We start from the raw sequence: 18,667 nt of genomic DNA, 5'->3' as shown, positions 1-18,667 counted from the left end.
GTTTTTGATTGTGAGCCGCTTTGAATCTCCGTATGGAGAGATAATGAGAAAAAACGTGGAGGCAGTGACAGACTTTGTATTTCTAGGTGCAAAGATTACTGCAAATGCAGACTGCAGCCAGGAAATCAGGAGATGCTTACTTCTTGGGAAGAGAGCCATGATAAATCTTGATAAAATAGTGAAGAGTAGAGACATCATACTGGCAACAAAGATCCGCATAGTCAAAGCAATGGTATTCCCCGTAGTAACCTACGGATGTGAGAGCTGGACCTTAGGGAAGGCTGAACAAAGGAAGATCGATGCTTTTGAACTGTGGTGTTGGAGGAAAGTGCTGAGAGTGCCTTGGACTGTGAGAAGATCCAACCAGTCCATACTTCAAGAAATAAAGCCTGACTGCTCATTGGAAGGAAGAATAGTAGAGGCCAAGATTAAGTACTTTGGCCACATCATGAGAAGAAAGGAAAGCTTAGAGAAGACAATGATGCTGGGGGAAATGGAAGGAAAAAGGAAGAGGGGCTGACCAAAGGCAAGATGAATGAATGGTATCCTTGAAGAGACTGGATTGACCTTGAAGGAGCTGGGGGTGGTAACGAGCGACAGGGAGCTCTGGCGTGGGATGGTCAATGAAGTCATGAAGAGTTGGAAACGAATGAACAACACATGGAGAGATAAAGCAGGATATAAATAAACAAATAAATATATGCATTGGAAGTTGCCAGGACATTTTTTAAAAAAATTATCATGCAAAAAGAGGTTCAGATTAGGAAGTCAGGAATTTTTTTATTATCTTTTTAAAGCTCATTATGTTTAAATCTTGGATTTCTACCCTAACATTTAAGACATTTTTATGGGAACCAGGAAACCAGAGCGTGTTGTCTATTCCTTCTTATCTCTGTGGCTCCGCCTCAACTGCCCCTCTCTCGCCTCCTCGTCTCTAATTGGAAATAGCTTGAATCTGCAAGTCTCGCGAGATTTCAGAGAGCGCCGCCCATCGATGTGACAGGCCGGGCGTGTCGCTATAGTAGCCGGCGTCGCGGGGAGGACCTCTTCGGAAAAGATGGCTGGGCGCCTGTGGGCCGCGGCTGGGTCCTGGATGACGGCGGGGCCCCTGGCGAACCCGAGAGGGCCTCCAAGGACCGTTGTGCCCTCTCGGAACGTAACCGCCACTCCGAGTGGCGCCATCTTGCCGAAGCCCGTCAAAGTGAGTGTGTGAAGGGGAACCAGAGGCCGGAAGGGAGAAGCTGGTGCGGAAGGAGCCAACCAATCGTTAAGCAGGACGAGTCGTCACGCTCCACGCCGATTGGCTGGTTGTAGCAGTCAATGACGTGCCGCGTTGTCACACTAGGAAAAATTCAGCATTTAAAACTACTGCAGTTGCCTTCAGTCTCCCAAGTGTTTTGGACTTCAACTCCCACAATCCATGATCAAGTCAGCCGAGGCTTCTGGGAGTTGGAGTCCAAAATATCTAGAAGACTAGAGGGCGCTGTTTTTGTTGCAATAAATAGACTAATGCTTTTGAAATGATTTCATAATGTTATTTGAAAGAAGGGCGTTTGGTGCGAGTCTTATTAATACAGAAGTACCATTATGAAATTGTGTTGCTGAGTTTTCCGGGCTGTCTGGCCATGTTCCAGAAGTATTCTATCCTGACGTTTCGCCCACATCTATGGTAGGCATCCTCAGAGGTTGTGAAGTCTGTTAAAAACTAGGCAAATGGGGTTTATAGATCTGTGGAATGGCCAGGGTGATAGAAAGGACATCTAATCACCTCTCAACAAAAGATTGCCCCAGGCACTGCCAGGCCATCAAATGCTAATCAAGGTAGTCAGTTGAAACATTCACACCTAGCTCCAGCAGACAAGAGTCCTTTTTCCCACCCTGGTCATTCCACAGATATATAAACCCTTTTGCCGTAGTTCCAACAGACCTCACTACCTCTGAGGATGCTTGGCATAGATGCAGGCGAAACGTCACGAGAGAATGCTTCTAGAACATAGCCATATAGCCCGAAAAAACCTACAACAACCCAACTGTTGTCTGAGGAAAGTGTGACTGTTGCAATTGACCACCTTGATTAGCATTGAATAGCCTTGCAGCTTCAAAGTTTGGCAACTTCCTGCCTGGGGGCATCCTTTGTTGGGAGGTGATTAGCTATCCCTTATTTTTTCTTGTCTGGATTTCCCCCCGTTTTTGAGTGTTGTTCTTTTATTTACTTGGCATATTTTAGTTTTTTAAAATACTGGTAGCCAGATTTTGTTCATTTTCATGGTTTCCTCCTTTCTGTTATAATTGTCCGCAGGTTTGTGCATTTCAATGGCTTCTCTGTGTAATCTGACATGGTGGTTATTAGAGTGTTCTCAAATAATATGCTGTGTCCAGGTTGGTTCATCAGGTGCTCTGCTATGGCTGACTTCTCTGGTTGAAGAGCACCTGATGAACCAACCTGGACACAGCATATTATTTGAGAACACAGAATTGTTGGCCCAATCTAACAACCACCATGTCAGACTACACAGAGAATATTATACACTGCAATTATATTGCTAGAAACTTGTGCTCTGTACAAAAAAAAAGGTGAACTCTTCAGTATGAGGTATCATCCCAGCTTCCTTTCTTGTTTAAATAATTCTAGGGTACAGCATTAAATGCCCACCAACTGAATTGTGCTAAGTTTTAGAGATGTCTGTTCAGATGATAGTGTTTCTTTAAACCTTATATTTAGATGTAGTTATTCTGGCAGTTCCATAGAAATTTATTGATAGCTGTTTCTTCAGAATGTGCATTTTGAATGAAATTAACTGTTTTTGATCTCCGTAGATGCCTTTTGGCCTCCTCCGTGTGTTTGCAATCGTAATTCCCTTCCTCTACGTTGGGACACAGATCAGCAAAAGCTTTGCAGCTTTGCTTGAAGAACATGACATTTTTGTGCCAGAGGATGATGACGACGACGATTAATAGGTATAATTGTAAATACAAATCTAAAGTTTTTTAAAAAGCTCTCTTTGATATATTTTGAAAATAATATTGGGCTGTATAGCAGAACTGCCATTCTTGTTAAAAGGTGTCATATGATGCCTTAAAACTGCTCCAAATAGATTTTTTAGTAATAGCCATTTTCTTTTTTCAGATTCTCCTTGGTCCTTGAACATGATGTATCTCAGGGTGGGAATAATGTGCCCCCCAGATGATGTTTAATTGCAGGTCCCAGCAGCTCTGGGGAACACTGCTACGGAAGTTGTAATCCAGAGGCTGCATAATTTTCAAACTATATAAATGCAGGAGGGCAGAGGCAGGCAGGCAGCCTTCATGGTTGTGGGATATACTGAAAATGCCAAAATAGAATCCTACCATCATCAACTAGAGCCTGATGCAAAAGGCACGTAAGGTTCAGACACATTAATGTATATTAGGGAAGCTTCTGAGCACGTATTTGGGCCAAGAATAATGAATTCTGGGGATTAAGCTCCACACAAAATTTTCTTCCTACCCACACCCACTTCCAGTTGTTCTTTTTTAGCCATCTAATTAAGAAGACGACATATGTTTTGTTGTTGCTACTATTAACCAATCAGAAAAGGATTTTCACCATTGATTTTTAAGCAGTGTTCTCCAAATTACTCAGATACCTACCAATTCGTTATCCTGGTATACATTTTACTCACTTTTACTTTAAAGAACATCAGATGCTGCAGATTCAAAAGACTATTTATCTGTCTTTCATATCTCTTCATGCCACTTCCATGATTATAGCATGTATGGCCTAGTTGACAATCCCTGTCTTATTGTTATCTTCATTTTCTGAATTTGTATGCTGTTGTCTGTATCTGGTTCTTCAGAAGGAATAAAAGAAGCATCTGCCAAGTTATTTAACACATTATACCTTTTAGTCTTCTCTTTTTGTGTAATTCTCAAAGATTACAGCTTCATACACAATGATTTGCCAAGACCTTTACAAAGTCAGCTGCACTTACCGAAGTCAGAGATAAGTTGTTATCTTATAGAGAAAATAACTTGTAATGTTTACAACTTCATCTTATTTTATGATACATTTCTTGACCTGCAGAGTACAAAACTAGTACTTTGCTTAGCAATTGAGTATCAATAAAAACACTGTCAGTATGTTGAATATCCTTTCTTTTTTCTTTACAGTGTTGCAGTGTTGGACTACAAGAAACACACACAGATAAATTATTCTGACATCAATGTTTAGTCAGGGCCTCCTCTAGTTTGTAATGAAGGTATTTTAGAGCTGCTGGATCTCCGCCACACTAGTGAATGTTCTCTGCATGTCTAAATGAGGATGACCAGTATACACGGGTATGCATATATGTTTGTTTGTTGATTAAGCAACGATTATATGCTGCATCATACGTCTTCTGCAAGCGTGCTAAAGACTGTGTCTTAAAAAAGTATGACAGATGGATTTGACTGCAAATAAAGAATGATATATCAAGATGTGCATGTTTCCTTTGATTGGTTTATGTTCCAGTCATATTCTCATGTATCTGGGAAAGGAACACGGCACAAACGAATGAGGGGGGATGGGTTCAGATTGTGACAGCATTTAAGCTAAGAAACTGACCTGTCCTCACCTACTGAAAAAGCTACACAAATGCAAGTTTTTGTCAACATTATTACTGTTCATGTTGTGTTGGGTGGGAATCATAGTAAAAGGGCACTGAAAAACAAGTTATGAGAAAAACTGAAAGAGCAGACCATGTTTAAGCTGGAGATGAAGATGACCATATTTAACCATATTTAACCCTGGCCTTGTCTTACTCAACTGCCCTGTTTGGCAAGTCTGTTCATGCGAAGCAGATGAACATAGAACTAAACTAAACATAAATAATCACAGGATGTCTCAAATCTACACCTGTTGATAGACTATAAGCTAGCTGGCATCCTGCCCCTGCTCTGATGTGCGATGGGAAGTTGCTGCTAATTGTGGGAGAAATAAGATTGAACACTGTGAAAGGCATCCACTGCATTGCTATCAGCCTCCTCCCAGTAGACTCAAATCAAGGAAAAGCTTCATGAGAACCACCATTCCTCTTAATGTTCCCCCAGCAACAGCAAGAGCAGCTAAACCAGAAAATCCCAAATGGATGGCCCCCCATGAGGGTCTGCCTCCAGGGACAAACCCAAAATGGGCAACTTGGAAGTCCCTGAATAGACTCAGAAGTGGAGTGGGCAGATCAAAAGGCAACTTGGCAAAATGGAAGAATATTTTCTGCTGCTTAAAAATCTATTGCTAGATTTCTCCTCAGGTTTAGCCAAATAAGCTTCTCTGTAGTTACTCTTGAAGCAACAGAGCAACTGTTCCATGTTGTACTGTCAGATAGCTATTGTGCCATTTCAAGACTGCTGTCATGTTTCTCCTTAATCTTCTCCAGTTTTTTTCTATTTCGCATCAAAAGCATTGCATACGTAAGTGTAAAACTGATAAAAAATAGAAGGAGCACAAGCAGCTAAATGTTTTTTGACCAAACCCAGGCAACAACAGCCGCATTGTCTGTAGCTTTAAACAATTCTTCCTCTGTACATGACACAGGGCATTGTGGACAAGCATATAGGTGTGGAGTTGTTTGTTCTGCTCCACTGTTGCACACAGTGGAGGATTCTTTTAGGTAGTTCTAAGAGGTGGTATGTTCTCTGCTGAAGATTGCATTGAGGCTGGTTTGTCATCACAAAGACATTGTAATTGCATCAAATATGAACCAGAATGTTGGATTATGACAGCCAAGTTTCTTCCAACTCTACATTTTTCTTTGTGAAGAAGGAAAACCAAGTGGTCAAGTGGCACCATCTCTTTTGCTCTAAAGTAAGTAATGTTATTATTTGCAGTAATGCAACTTGCCTTGTTCTTATGCACATTTTCAACTTGAGGGGCCTGTGTGCCTACTCCTCAGAAGCCAGGGGTGCCTACACTACTTAAACTAATGATTTACAAGGAAGTATAAATGCTGGGAAACTGGAAAGAGAGAAAGAGAAGAAAACCAATTTTCCTTTTGAATTTTGTTCTTTTTTTACTTATATTGATTTTGTAATATACACTCAGAAAAATTTGCTGTATTTTCTAAGTAGACTTTCAGATAAGCAGGAAAAACTCTTTATAATTTGTGAATTTGGTTCTTGGGTAGCCTATGACTTAGGTCCATGTTTAAGTACTTTCCAGAAGATATTACCAGTAATATTTGGAATAATTCTTCCTGGAAAAAAGTGCATTCAGCTGGAAAAGGTACCCATAAAAATCCATTGTTAATATTGTTAGGATTGATTGTATTCTAAGTTAAAAATCCATTTTTTTCTACTCAGTACAATCACTCCCTCACAAGGACCAACCAATACAAATAATTAAACATATCGATTATAACGCTTAACAGCTCAATATACAGGACTTTATTTGCAAGAGAAAACACAGAACTATGCTCCCACACAGTAATTTTATCTCAAGGATCATGTCCAGCATAGAACTTGGATAGGAAGTCTGTGGGTCGTGGTGTTTCTGTCTCATGGAAATACCTCATTAGATGGGTCCTCTGTTTCCACACTTGAATTGTTTCCTGGAGATCCATTTTCCCCTATGCCAAAAAAAGTGCAGGAAGATGTTTGTTTGTCCAAGGTATTTGTCACTCTATTTTAATACATAGTAGGGGTACACACTGAATTTTTTTGTTGAATGGTGGTAGCAAAGCAGATCAGATCAAAGTTTTAAGAACAAAATTTGCAAACATTAAATGTGAAGTTGTGAAGCTATTATATTTCATACATCTCGGAGAAAAGGATGCATAAGCTTGGCGTAGTCTATTCATCACAGCACTAGTTTAGTGAGAGATAAATCCAAGACTAAGCAAGGAATTCTAAACTTTCTTACAAAAGCATGACTGTCAAAAGGCTCATCACCTTATGTTCCATTATCTAGCCACCTTCTTGCACCCATATCCATTTTCAACTATATGTGTTTTCTAAGGGTTACTATTATATAATCAGCAAAAAGACAAATGAAATACAAACAGCAAGAGCATGCTCTACAAATGAGAAATTGCATTCTTCCTTTACAATCAAACATTTTATTTCCTGTTTAGTATGCATTTTAATGATGAAGAAGTGTCAATATTTTGGTACTGAAATATCCTTTTAATGTGTACATTTGGGAATGTGCTCTAGCATATCCAGAAAGTTTTGAATATATAAATGCATAGATTTAAACAATGTTGAGGAGGAAAGACACCACAAGGGCTATGAAGCAAAACTGTAATTGGTTAGTTAACTATTATTAACAGATATAAACGACTATTCCTTTGACAATAAGAAGGTATCTCAATTATAAGAAGTAATTCGTCTTTGAGAAGGAAATGCCAGCAATTATCTACTGTTAAGTATTGAGACAAGCATTACTTGGAGTGTGTTGTGAACTTTTCTTATACTTTTTACTTCAATAAAGGTCTAATAAATGAAGGGAAAGGGATTGCTTTCACTCATCAATAAATCTATTTCTGCTGTGGATTTGTTATTTCATTTACCTTAATAACAAGCATGTCAATAACTCGAGGATCTGTGACATGAGCATTTTTCATGAACATCTCCCGCACCTTATCTCGTCCTTGTTTCACTGTGATGTCCAACTGGAAAATGTGCACTAGATCAGAAGCAAAAAAGCATTGTTAGATGGGAAAACAAATCTTGTTCACATAGATGCTGCTTTTTATAAAATGCTGGATTTCAGGCAAAGTGTAATCCAATAATTCAATGTACACAAACTTTGTTTCATGTACAAAATTAATAAAAATATTGTAAAAAAAATACCTTCAGACTATGTAAGGTGCATATGAAACATAAATTCTGTATTTAGACTTCAGTTCCATCTCCAAGATATGCTGAATATACTGTCTGCATTTAGAACAGCATTAAAGACCAGTATCTTCCAGGAGGCAAATTTAAATAAGGTATAACGCTGGCAGTTTTAATATATGATTGTAAATATTTTTAAATTCTATATTTTAACTGGTTTCTGTCTCAATCCAAAGAAGCTGTTGTTGTTGTTTGAGTATCCTTTATACAGAATTCCAAAATCCAAAATTGTCCACATGGGTAGCGAAAAGGGTGACACTTTTGCTTTTTAATTATGAAAATTCTTTAAGATATTGTGTACAAAATTACAGTTAGGCTATGTGTATCAAGTGTCTATGAAACATAAATCAACTTTGTGTTTAAACATGAGTCCCATTTCCAAAATATTTCATTATGTATGTGCAAACATTCAAAAATCTGGAAGATCCGTAATCGTAAAAACTTCTTTAGTATAAGGGATACTCAACCCTTATTCATTATTATATGAAAACACACACACACACACACACACCACTCAAATCCTTTATCTAAAACACTTCTCATCCAAAGCAATTCAGGTCAGTGATACTCTACCTGTATTTATTATTTGTAAATACATATGCTAACCTGGGTAGTCTGAAATCCTGAATCGAAAAAACTTCTGGTCCCAAGCATTTATGATAAGGGAAACTTAATTAACACTGTGAACCACCCTGAGTCTCCTGAGTCCCCTTCGGGATTGAGAAGGGCAGTATACAAATATCACAAATAAATAAATAAACTCAACCTGTTTTATTACGTGCAAATACACATATATGCAAATTCAAATGTTCCAAAATCCCACAAAATCCTTAATCCAAAACATTTGCGATCTCAAGCATTTCTGATAAAGGATCTCTCAGCCAGGTGATTCCCCTGGTGAAGAAGGTGAGTTGGGAGGATACATCTGCACTGCACAAATAATTCAGCTTGACACTTCTAACTGTAGGATAGAGGAATATCATGCGGCTCCTCCATGATGGCAACAGTCCTGGACAGCAGTGGCTCCTAAAATGACCCATTTAATGTGGAATTAGGTGTCAAACAGGGATGTGTTATTGCCCCAACCTTATTCTCCATCTTCATTGCTATGATACTGCTCCTTGTTGATAGGAAGCTTCATCTATTGGACAGATGGCAAAGTTTTCCCGTGCCTGGTCTTTAGCCTTCTATTCCAAAGAGGACTAGTGCCCCACCAAACTACAACTCCCAGGGTTCCACAGCATTGAGCCATGGCAGTTAAAGTGGCATGGCATTGGGGAGAAATCTCAGCTTTGAGGGAAGGGAAGGAAGAGGCAAGGCCACAACGGGCTCCTCCAAGCGACCTTGAGGCTGAGGGGACGCGACCCCCGCGGGGTCTCTCACCCGTGTTCGGGATTTCTCGGTACCACGCCCTGTACAGCTCCCTGACACGCCGCTTGGCCTCGGTCAAATCCCGGCTGAAAATCGGCTTGACGACGGCGCCTGTGGCGGCAGCTCCAACCTTCCCTGCACTGGCCGCCGCCATGTTGCCGCTCCAACGCTGTCTTCGGAAAGGCGGATTTGTCTTAGACTCACTCCCATTGGCTTAAACAGATGCCATTCAAACTCAGTCTCGGCTCTAATTGGTTAGGTAAAGGCTCCCAATCACGAGAGTACATCTTCTGACTTCGTCTCTTAAGCGTGTCTCTAAGCCAGTATTTTGGACTTCAACTCCCAGAAGCCTCAACTGCCTTGGCTAATGAGAAGGGATTCTGGGAGTTGAAGTCCAAAAGCCTGGAAGACCAGAGTTTGGAAAACAACGATTTTCATAACTTAAAACTGTTTGACCGCATTTTAACTGCCATGGCTCGATGCTATGGAATCATGGGATTTGTAGTTTGATGAGGCCCCAGCAGTAGAGGCTCGAGGCCTTGGAAAACTACAACTCCCATTATTCTATTGCATTGGGATATGGCAATGAAAGTGGTGTCAAGCTGGGATAAGTATGACTCCTGTGAAGGACAGGATCAAGATTTTAATTTTTTTTAAAAAAACCTCAGTTTATTGATACATAATGTTTGGAAATAATATGATCTTTATGTTAGAAAATATGGATTTGTATTTTACTTTTTTATTGAATATATATATATATATATATATATATATAATGTATATATGTGTGTGTGTGTGTGTGTGTGTGTGTGTGTGTGGTTAAAAAGAATGGAGAATAGCAAGAGGATGGAAAATGGTAAGAGGTTGTATAGAGGCTATGAACATATTATTTATTTATTTATGACATTTATATCCAGTCATTCTCACCCCGAAGGGGACTCAGAGCGGTTATATGTACATACAATATTTATTTTTTATTTATTTATTATTTGCGACATTTGTATACCACCCTTCTCAACCCTAAAGGGGACTCAGGGCAGTTCACAGTGTTGACTAATAATATATTGTATTATTGGTGGTGCAGTGGGTTAAACCACTAAGTTGCTAAACTTGCTTATCGAAAGCTTCCATCAACTTAGCAGTTCAAAAACATTCAAATGTGAGTAGATCAATAGGTACCACTCCTGCGGGAAGGTAATGGCGCTCCTTGTAGTCATGCTGGCCACATGACCTTAGAGGTGTCTACGGACAACGCCGGCTCTTCGTCTTAGAAATGGAGATGTGCACCAATCCCCAGAGTTGGACACAACTGGACTTAATGTTAGGGGAAAACCTTTACCGTTACATATAGCACAATATTGGTATTATATATCACTATACTGTATTATACTACTATACTGCAACATTAGGAGCAATATTACATGTTGTGTGTGTGTGTGTGTGTGTGTGTGTGTGTGTGTGTGTGTAAATGATATATGCTGGGCACACCCATTGTTCTACTGGCAATTGGTTTTGTTGAGTATTGATTGAGTTTTAACATTGTTGTTTTATACTCTTATGTTTTATTGAATTGTGCTTTTATTTGGATTGTTATATTTAACTATGTCTTTATTTTAATTGTGTTTTTGCTTTGATTAATTGTTTTGTATTTGTGTCTCTGAGCATTTTGTTCCATATGTAAGCCGCCCCAAGTCCCTTCTGAGAGATGGTGGTGGGGTATAGGAATAAAGTAATTATTTAGTTATGCATTATTATTATTATATACATTAATATCAGCATGACTTTGTATCAGTAAACATGTATTTATTTTATCAGTAAGCATGCATTAATCTTATTATATGATCATCTGAAAATGAAGCAAAAAGAAAACACTGAAAGAGCAGATCAATGTAAATCGCACAAGAATGGCCTTCAGATGTTACTGGCAAAATAACTGGTCAACACACATGTTCGTGCCTCAAATGTTAGATCTGTTTCTGGGTATATTTGAACTGATAATTCCAAAAATGGCACTGGTTTTCACATATCTGGTTTTTGAGAAACAGAACATACGCCATATATATCAGTCACCATCTGCTTACCCAAAGAAAACCATTTTGGGTTTTTGTAGGTTTTTCGGGCTATATGGCCATGTTCTAGAAGCATTCTCTCCTGATGTTTCACCTGCATCTATGGCAAGCATCCTCACAACCTCTGAGGATGCTTGCCATAGATGCAGGTGAAACGTCAGGAGAGAATGCTTCTAGAACATGGCCATATAGCCCGAAAAACCCACAACAACCCAGTTATCCAGAACTCAAACAACTAGCAAAAATTGATGAAATACTACTTACTGGTGGTGCAGCGGGTTAAACCGCTGAACTGCTGAACTTGTTGACTGAAAGTTTGGCGGTTCAAATCCGGGGAATGGAATGAGCACCCTCTGTTAGTCCAGCTTCTGCCAACCTAACATTTGAAAACATGCAAATGTGAGTAAATCAATAGGTTACCGTCCTTGGCGGGCGGTACCGGCGCTCTATGCAGTCATGCCGGCCACATGACCTGGGAGGTGTCTATAGACAACTCTGGCTCTTTGGCTTAGAAATGGAGATGAGCACCATCCCCCAGAGTCGAACACAACTAGACTTGATGTAAGGGGAAACCTTTACCTTTAACTAATTAAAATAAAATAAAATACATTATTAGCAGAAAACACCTGTTTTTATAATAAATTGTTGGTTTTGACTTTTTAAAGCTCCTGCCATCTAGTGACTAGATTACCTGAAGAATCCCCACTTCCTAAATATCCCTCCCTGGGCAGCCCCTTCTTTGAGTATCCCTTTTGGGTTGCAGCATTTAGGATCAATTTAATTTTCTGAATGCTTTCCAATGCTTAAACCCATGGAAACCAGAGTGCGGAGCAGTCTACTTTCCATAACAACAGTGCACTAGATACCTCAAAATTGTAAGGTTCAATGTGCTGGTACGGCTGTACCAGGAGCTCCAACTTTATTTGCTTTGTTTTATATGTTTGCTTGCAGGCCAAGGTTTCAGGGTTCTGCAGAAAGGTGGCTTCATTTGGTTGCAGTCATAGGGCAAGTCACCTGTCCATCATCATTAAGTTTTGGTTCCACCTCTTGCTCAGGGCAATTGGGAAGGGAAGGGAGCCATTTTTTAGTTAGTCTCAGTAAGGAGACTAACAAGTACAGGACATGTTCAAGCTTCTCCTGTACAAAAGCTTCAACCCTTAAGACTTTCCGGGGGAGAACAGTCTTAAGAACATCCAAAGATCTCCAAAGATTTCCAGGGAAACAGCCCTAAAGACCAAAGAACTCCAGCTGGAGAATCTACTAGCCTTACTGGTAGGTCCACTCAGCGTTCCAGACGCAGTTCGACCCGGTAGCGGAGCACACATCAGTAAGAATTAGATTACAGTCAGCCTGGGAGAAGTTAAAAAGGGATTTTCCTTTAAAGTAAGGAATCAATTATTGAAGACAATTGCCTGTCCTTCGTGGACAAGATTAGGAAGCCACCAGTTGCATAAAAGCCTGGAATCATTTGTTTAACTTTGCTGAAGACAAGAGAAGTTTCTGTTTGATTGTTCATTAATAAAGGACTTTGTTATACTTCACAAGCCATCTAAAGATCATTTGTGGTGGAAAACCTCTGAGAACTTCTCTTCGGGGGGCCCTGGCTTCCCGCTGGGCAAAGGTTACATGTCTTATTTAAAGACAATTATTTACAGGCCCAGCACGCGACAGAACATTCAATCTTTCTTTTTGCCTCAAAGTTAACCACTCCAGGAAGTTACCATTAAATACCATTTCATTGCATTATATGACATTTTAGTGCTCCCCCTCACTTTCTTCTAATCTGTGATTGCTCCAACAGGAAGTGACTGGTTAGAATTTAATTCCTGTGATGTATGTACAGGTAGGGTCACACCCTAAAAGTCTCATAAGAACCTGTTCTGGTGGAATTTCGTCACTGTGCTAAGCATTCAGGTGGTATCAGTGAAGAAGAGAAAGAGATGTGGAGGTGCAAAAAGACTATCCAATGTTTATTTCTAAGGGTGAGAGCACACCTTGTTAGAGTGTTGAACAAATTAGGGAAATTAAGTTTAATTGTGTGGTTAAAAGGGGGTAATAAGATAATGTTGTTCAAACAGCTTGGACACAGAGGAGAGAAACTGGAGGTAAAATAACTAATTTTAGAGGTGTGTGGGATCTAGAGCTAAACCCTAACCATTTCCCTCTCCCAAATTGTAGCCTGTCTTAATAGACTTTCAGATTCATAGCTTTTATACATCCGTGGTAGGCATAAAAGTCGATATTGATTAGTTCACACCTAAATCTGACAGCACTTAAATATGGCTCTACAATATTGTCATCTATTTCAATTAGAGCATATTTTATTCTGCACTGCACTGTGTTTCAATGTAACATGATAGTTTTATCTGGCCAGTGAAATCACTTTTCTGTCATCAATGCACACAGAATAAACTTTTCTGCAACACTGCACAAAGAAAGAAAGGCACATATTTCCTTTGCATATATTTTCAGAAACAGTTACTTCAAAAATGATTTGGTAAACAAAAGTTGAATTTTCAGTGTAGTAAATATATTTTTATTTTATGAAAAATAATACATTTTGAAAATAATTATATAATTTCATTTCAACATGACATGTTACCATGGCAGGATAGTTTATTTAACCTGGTAGTGATTTTCACAAGTCCATATCATGTCCTTAACCAGGCATTGACGTAGCCTCACTGGTTACCTTTTTCAGAAATATTCTTCCTACACACACACACACACACACACACACACACACAAATGGCATTGTTCTCCTTCAATTTGCCTCTCATGACAAAAGATAGAACAATATTTTACAGTGAATTCTCTGTTAGGCCCAATTAAAGAAGGCCCTTTGAGTCAATGAATTATGTATGAATGTAGGTCGCTGTGAGTTTTCTGGCTGTATTGCCATGTTCCAGAAGCATTCTCTCCTGACTTTTTGCCCACATCTATGGCAGGCATCCTCAGAGGTTGTGAGGTCTGTTGGAAACTAGGCAAGTGAGTGCCCTAACAAGGAACATGAAAGGCACTGCTGACTAATTTAGTTGGCCATAGCAGAGACCTAATGAACCAACCTGGGCACAGCATACTATTTGAGAACACAGAAATGGTGGACCACTGTAATAACTACCATGTCAGACTACACAGAGAACCCATTAAAACCCACAAGCATGTGAACAGAAAGAAGGACAGCATGAAAATGAACAAAATCTGGCTACCAGTATTTTTTTAAAAAAACTCTAAATAAAGAGCAACACTAACAAATCAGGGCCTGCTAACACCTCCCAACAAAGGATTCCCCTAGGCAGGAAGGAGCCAGGCTTTGCAAGTCCATTCAATGCTAATTAAAGTGGCCAATTGCAACATTCATACCTCCAACAGACAAGAGTTCTTTCTCCCACCCTGGACATTCCACAGATATAAACCTCACTTGTCTAGTTTCTAATAGACTTTACAACCTCTGAGGATGCCTGGCATAGATGTGGGTGAAACGTCAGGAGAGAATGCTTCTGGAACATGGCCATACAGCCTGGAAAACTCACAGCAACGCAGTAATTCCGGCCATGAAAGCCTTCAACAATGCATGAATATGTTTTTTTTAAATTGATGGATGGGTTTTATATGAAAATAAAAAGTATCACAAGCATCACAAACACCTGTGTCTCAAGTAGTGCAAAACATGCAATTTCAATTAGAAATTCAGCAAGAAAGCACTCAGAATTGTCCCCCATTCCTACTATGTTACCAATCGAAGGGAAACAGTAGCAGGAGGAGGGTTAATGCCCTCATATCCTGTTTTTAAGCTATTCATAAGCATCTGATTGGTTGCTTTGGGAATCAAGATGCTTTTGCTCTGATGCAACTGGAAATACGTTCTTATCAGGATGAACATTTATAAACCTCAGAATTGCATATCTACCCCTTCTATCTCTTCCTTCTGTATTGCCACAAGGAGGAGAACATAAGTTTATGATCTGTTATAACTGCTTTTTAACATAGATTCAACCTGATATCATAGATAGAATCCTCTTGTTGGTGAAAACTATGCACACACAGAAGCAGAAAGACAGTAAAGTGAGCAGGGAAGCAGTATGTCAGGAAGGAATACTCTTTCTGTTTCGCATGTGGTTATGTTTTTGATGGTGATTGGAAAGATTGATTTTTGGACCATAACTACCACCATCCCTTGGTCAGCATGACCAGTGTGAACTGTAACATCTTGAAATTCTGGTTCTGTTTTGCAGAACATATGCACCAAAGAAAAATGATTGAAATAAGCCACCTGTGTGAACTAGCAGGTATCTGCCAGAGCTAGACTTTTTTCTTTTTCTATACATGCAGATTTAGATGAAATTACATCAATGTAACATATAAATAGACAGTTTAAATGCAATCGAGGTGACATTATTTACATATGATGAAACATTCTGCCTGAGATTGCCCCTTTATACTGTTCTTATACGGCATCAAGAGGATCCTCAGTCTTTGTACTAAACAAACACACAAAAATGAGCAGGAGAATGTCCTAAAACCCCAAAGTTTGATGGCAATCTATTTGTATCACTCCCCATGCTTGCTTCACACTACAACAAACTACGATAATGTGTCAGAAACGAATTGAGAATATATTACAAGTCGCTTCTGGTGTGAGAGAATCAGTCGTCCACAGAGACGTTGCCCAGGGGATGCCCAGTTGTGTTACCATCCTGTGGGAGGTTTCTCTCATATCCCCACATGGGAAGCTGGGGCTGACAGATGGGAGCTCACCCTGTCTTACAGATTCAAACCGCTGACCTTCAGGTCTTCAGGTCAGCAGTTCAGCAAGCACAAAGGGTTTATTAAACTGCAAAGACTTTGCTTTTGCAGGACATCCTGTGGCATATTTTGCTATAGTTTTTCAATGAATATCTCATAGAGTCTCAACCAATTCAACATAATTTGTGGCAGCTACAAAAATGAAGTTTCTGGAATATAACAACTATTTTCAAGATAAGTACCACACAATTAAACAGGAAATAACACTTTCAAACCAGGAACATAACTTTTTTTCAAATTTTGTTACATAGTGTAGTTTAATGCTATGTTATCTTTCCAATGACCCCCATATTTTCCCTGACAAACCCCTCCAAATCCCCTTGGTTTTCCATTATTTTCTTCAGTTTGAGTAGCGTTAATTTTATACTGAAGCCACACTCTCCTCCCAAATGGTGGTTCCAGATCTTCCATACCTCTGTGAACCTTTTCCAATGGCACTCAAAGAAATTGCAAAATAGTGTTATATTGTAAAATTCCTTCTATACCTGGGTGAGCTGATTATTTACATTTAGGGTAGCTATGAAGTAAAGATGTGCATGTCCAGAGTAGAAAATGTTTACATTAGATGCAAAATATGTAGCAAAGTGACTTTTGTAATGTGTTAAATGTCTAGTTTGACCTTCCAGTGACTCATCTGCAACAGGCATATTATTTACCCCCTCCATAGAATTCTCTATCAGCTTTAGCGTTGCCTAAATTTAACTTTGGACCTTGTTGCTACCCATCTTATCTGATGCATATAGGTGGGGTAGTAGTAAATAAAGTTTAAACATATACAGTGTGCTCAGTATTTATCTAGATAATCCCATAACTTCATTTAATTGAAATTCTTTTGCAACTGTTCTATAGTTTTGTGGTCAAAAATACTAGCACACCTATTCAGATAACCATATTAATAGAGGGTTACACTGCAGCAGTAATCTAAAACAGAGAAGGAAAGAGAAGGGAGGAGTATCCAAAATTTCAGCCAAGGTCTTGAACATTTCGCCAGGAACACAGGAATTAGGAGAGGAAAGATGTTTATTCCATCATCTGTGAACCCTTACTCTACTTCTTTGCTATGGATTCAAGTCTCATATTGATGGCATAATCTCACAACAGTGTCTATTTTCCCCAAAGTACGGAAGGCAGACACTGACATCTCAAACTTGCTACATGCTTCCCGGATAAGCAAGTGGTCTTCAAATAGACCCTGAATCAGTGAAGAAAGGACTTTCCCAACAACTATCTTTGTTAAAAGAGTTTCTCCTCATCTCAAGAACATAACAGTCAAGATGTTACATCAAAAGTCAAGAGGAACAATTTATTAACTGAACTCAAAAAAATTAGTTCACATTTCTATGATCAAATGTGGGGTTTTGTGCATTTGCAAAATCTCATTTTCCCCTGATTTTAAGTTCCCTGAAAACGTACAAGTTCCTCTTGTGATCAGAGGAAGCACAATAGAATATGCATCATGTTCTTAAGTAGTTACATAAAAGGAGATAAGACTGGTAAGAACAATTTTAGTCATCATCAATGTGATCGGATTTTCTATTTCCAAAGTAGGACAGTATGATGTACATTCCAGTGCCAGATAGTGACTGAAATTCAATAAATACTGGCTAGGCTTTGGTTCAGTTTAAAAGGATACTAAAGGGCTGTATAAATGTCTCACTTATCCAACATAAACGAGCTGGCAGAATATTGGATAAGCAAAAATGTTGGATAATAAGGAGGGATTAAGGAAAAGCCCATTAAACGCCAAATTACATTATGATTTTACTAACTAACCACCAAAACATCATGTTTTACAACAAATTGACATAAAAAGCACTTCAATACATGGTAACGCTATGTAGTAATTACTGTATTTACGAATTTAGCACCAAAACATTGCAACACTGAGTCCCCTTATGAGGAGAAGGGTGGGGTAGAAATGTACGAAATAAATAAATAAATAAATAATGTACTGAAACAGCTGTGGATCTGGGTGCGAGGCAGACTGCATGGATAATACAGAACACTGGATGAGTGTTCTTTCAGTGCTGAGAAAGTTGTTTATTATTATTATTATTATTATTATCCCACTTTTATATCTTGATTGAGACATAAAGCCGTTCACAACACTAAAAAGCAATACAATATGCATGCTTGTCTTCCAATAACCTGTCAGATTCATTCTTCTCAAATTCTACTGCGTAGAGGCATTCCTAATGGAGGAAATGAGTGAGAAGAAAGACAGAAGCTGCTTACTAAGGGGCAGCACACCTAGAAAACAAAAATGCCAAACAAAAATTTCTTTGGATTCTGCAATGAGGAATGCTGGGTGGCTGTTATGTTCCTTTGGAAAACCGGTTAGTATAAAGGTTACTAATTACCTCCCTGATCTGCAAGAAGCACCAACTGGATTTGCTAGCACTTTCAAATGTGTCAAATATAACTTAATTGCCTGATGTGCACAGGTGACAGGACAGTAAATGGTATCTACCACAAATATCTGCAAAATGGGTATCTATATGAGCTACGCATGCCATATCACTATCCTGTTATTGGACTTAATTTAACTCCTGATGCAATCATATATCTGC

General features: G+C 39.1%; 2 protein-coding genes across 2 annotated transcripts; one reads left to right on the top strand and one right to left on the bottom strand.

Annotated features, from left to right (window-relative positions):
• The first annotated feature begins 972 nt into the window (after positions 1-972).
• SMDT1 (single-pass membrane protein with aspartate rich tail 1) lies at positions 973-4,455 on the top strand. The gene is made up of 3 exons (XM_060777151.2): positions 973-1,201; positions 2,818-2,958; positions 4,150-4,455. Exons 1-2 carry the CDS (start codon positions 1,058-1,060, stop codon positions 2,953-2,955), a joined length of 282 nt encoding a protein of 93 aa, XP_060633134.2. The 5' UTR covers positions 973-1,057; the 3' UTR covers positions 2,956-2,958; positions 4,150-4,455.
• A 1,921-nt stretch (positions 4,456-6,376) lies between these two features.
• Positions 6,377-9,404, bottom strand: NDUFA6 (NADH:ubiquinone oxidoreductase subunit A6). The gene is made up of 3 exons (XM_060777150.2): positions 9,235-9,404; positions 7,524-7,639; positions 6,377-6,581 (listed from the first exon to the last, which is right to left on the bottom strand). Exons 1-3 carry the CDS (start codon positions 9,374-9,376, stop codon positions 6,450-6,452), a joined length of 390 nt encoding a protein of 129 aa, XP_060633133.1. The 5' UTR covers positions 9,377-9,404; the 3' UTR covers positions 6,377-6,449.
• Positions 9,405-18,667: the final 9,263 nt, after the last annotated feature.

This window comes from Anolis sagrei, chromosome 5 (assembly GCF_037176765.1).
Source record: "Anolis sagrei isolate rAnoSag1 chromosome 5, rAnoSag1.mat, whole genome shotgun sequence".
NCBI classification, from domain to species: domain Eukaryota; kingdom Metazoa; phylum Chordata; class Lepidosauria; order Squamata; family Dactyloidae; genus Anolis; species Anolis sagrei.
The sequence above is the reverse complement of the archived record's forward strand: the minus strand, read 5'-3'. Positions and strand labels throughout refer to the sequence as shown.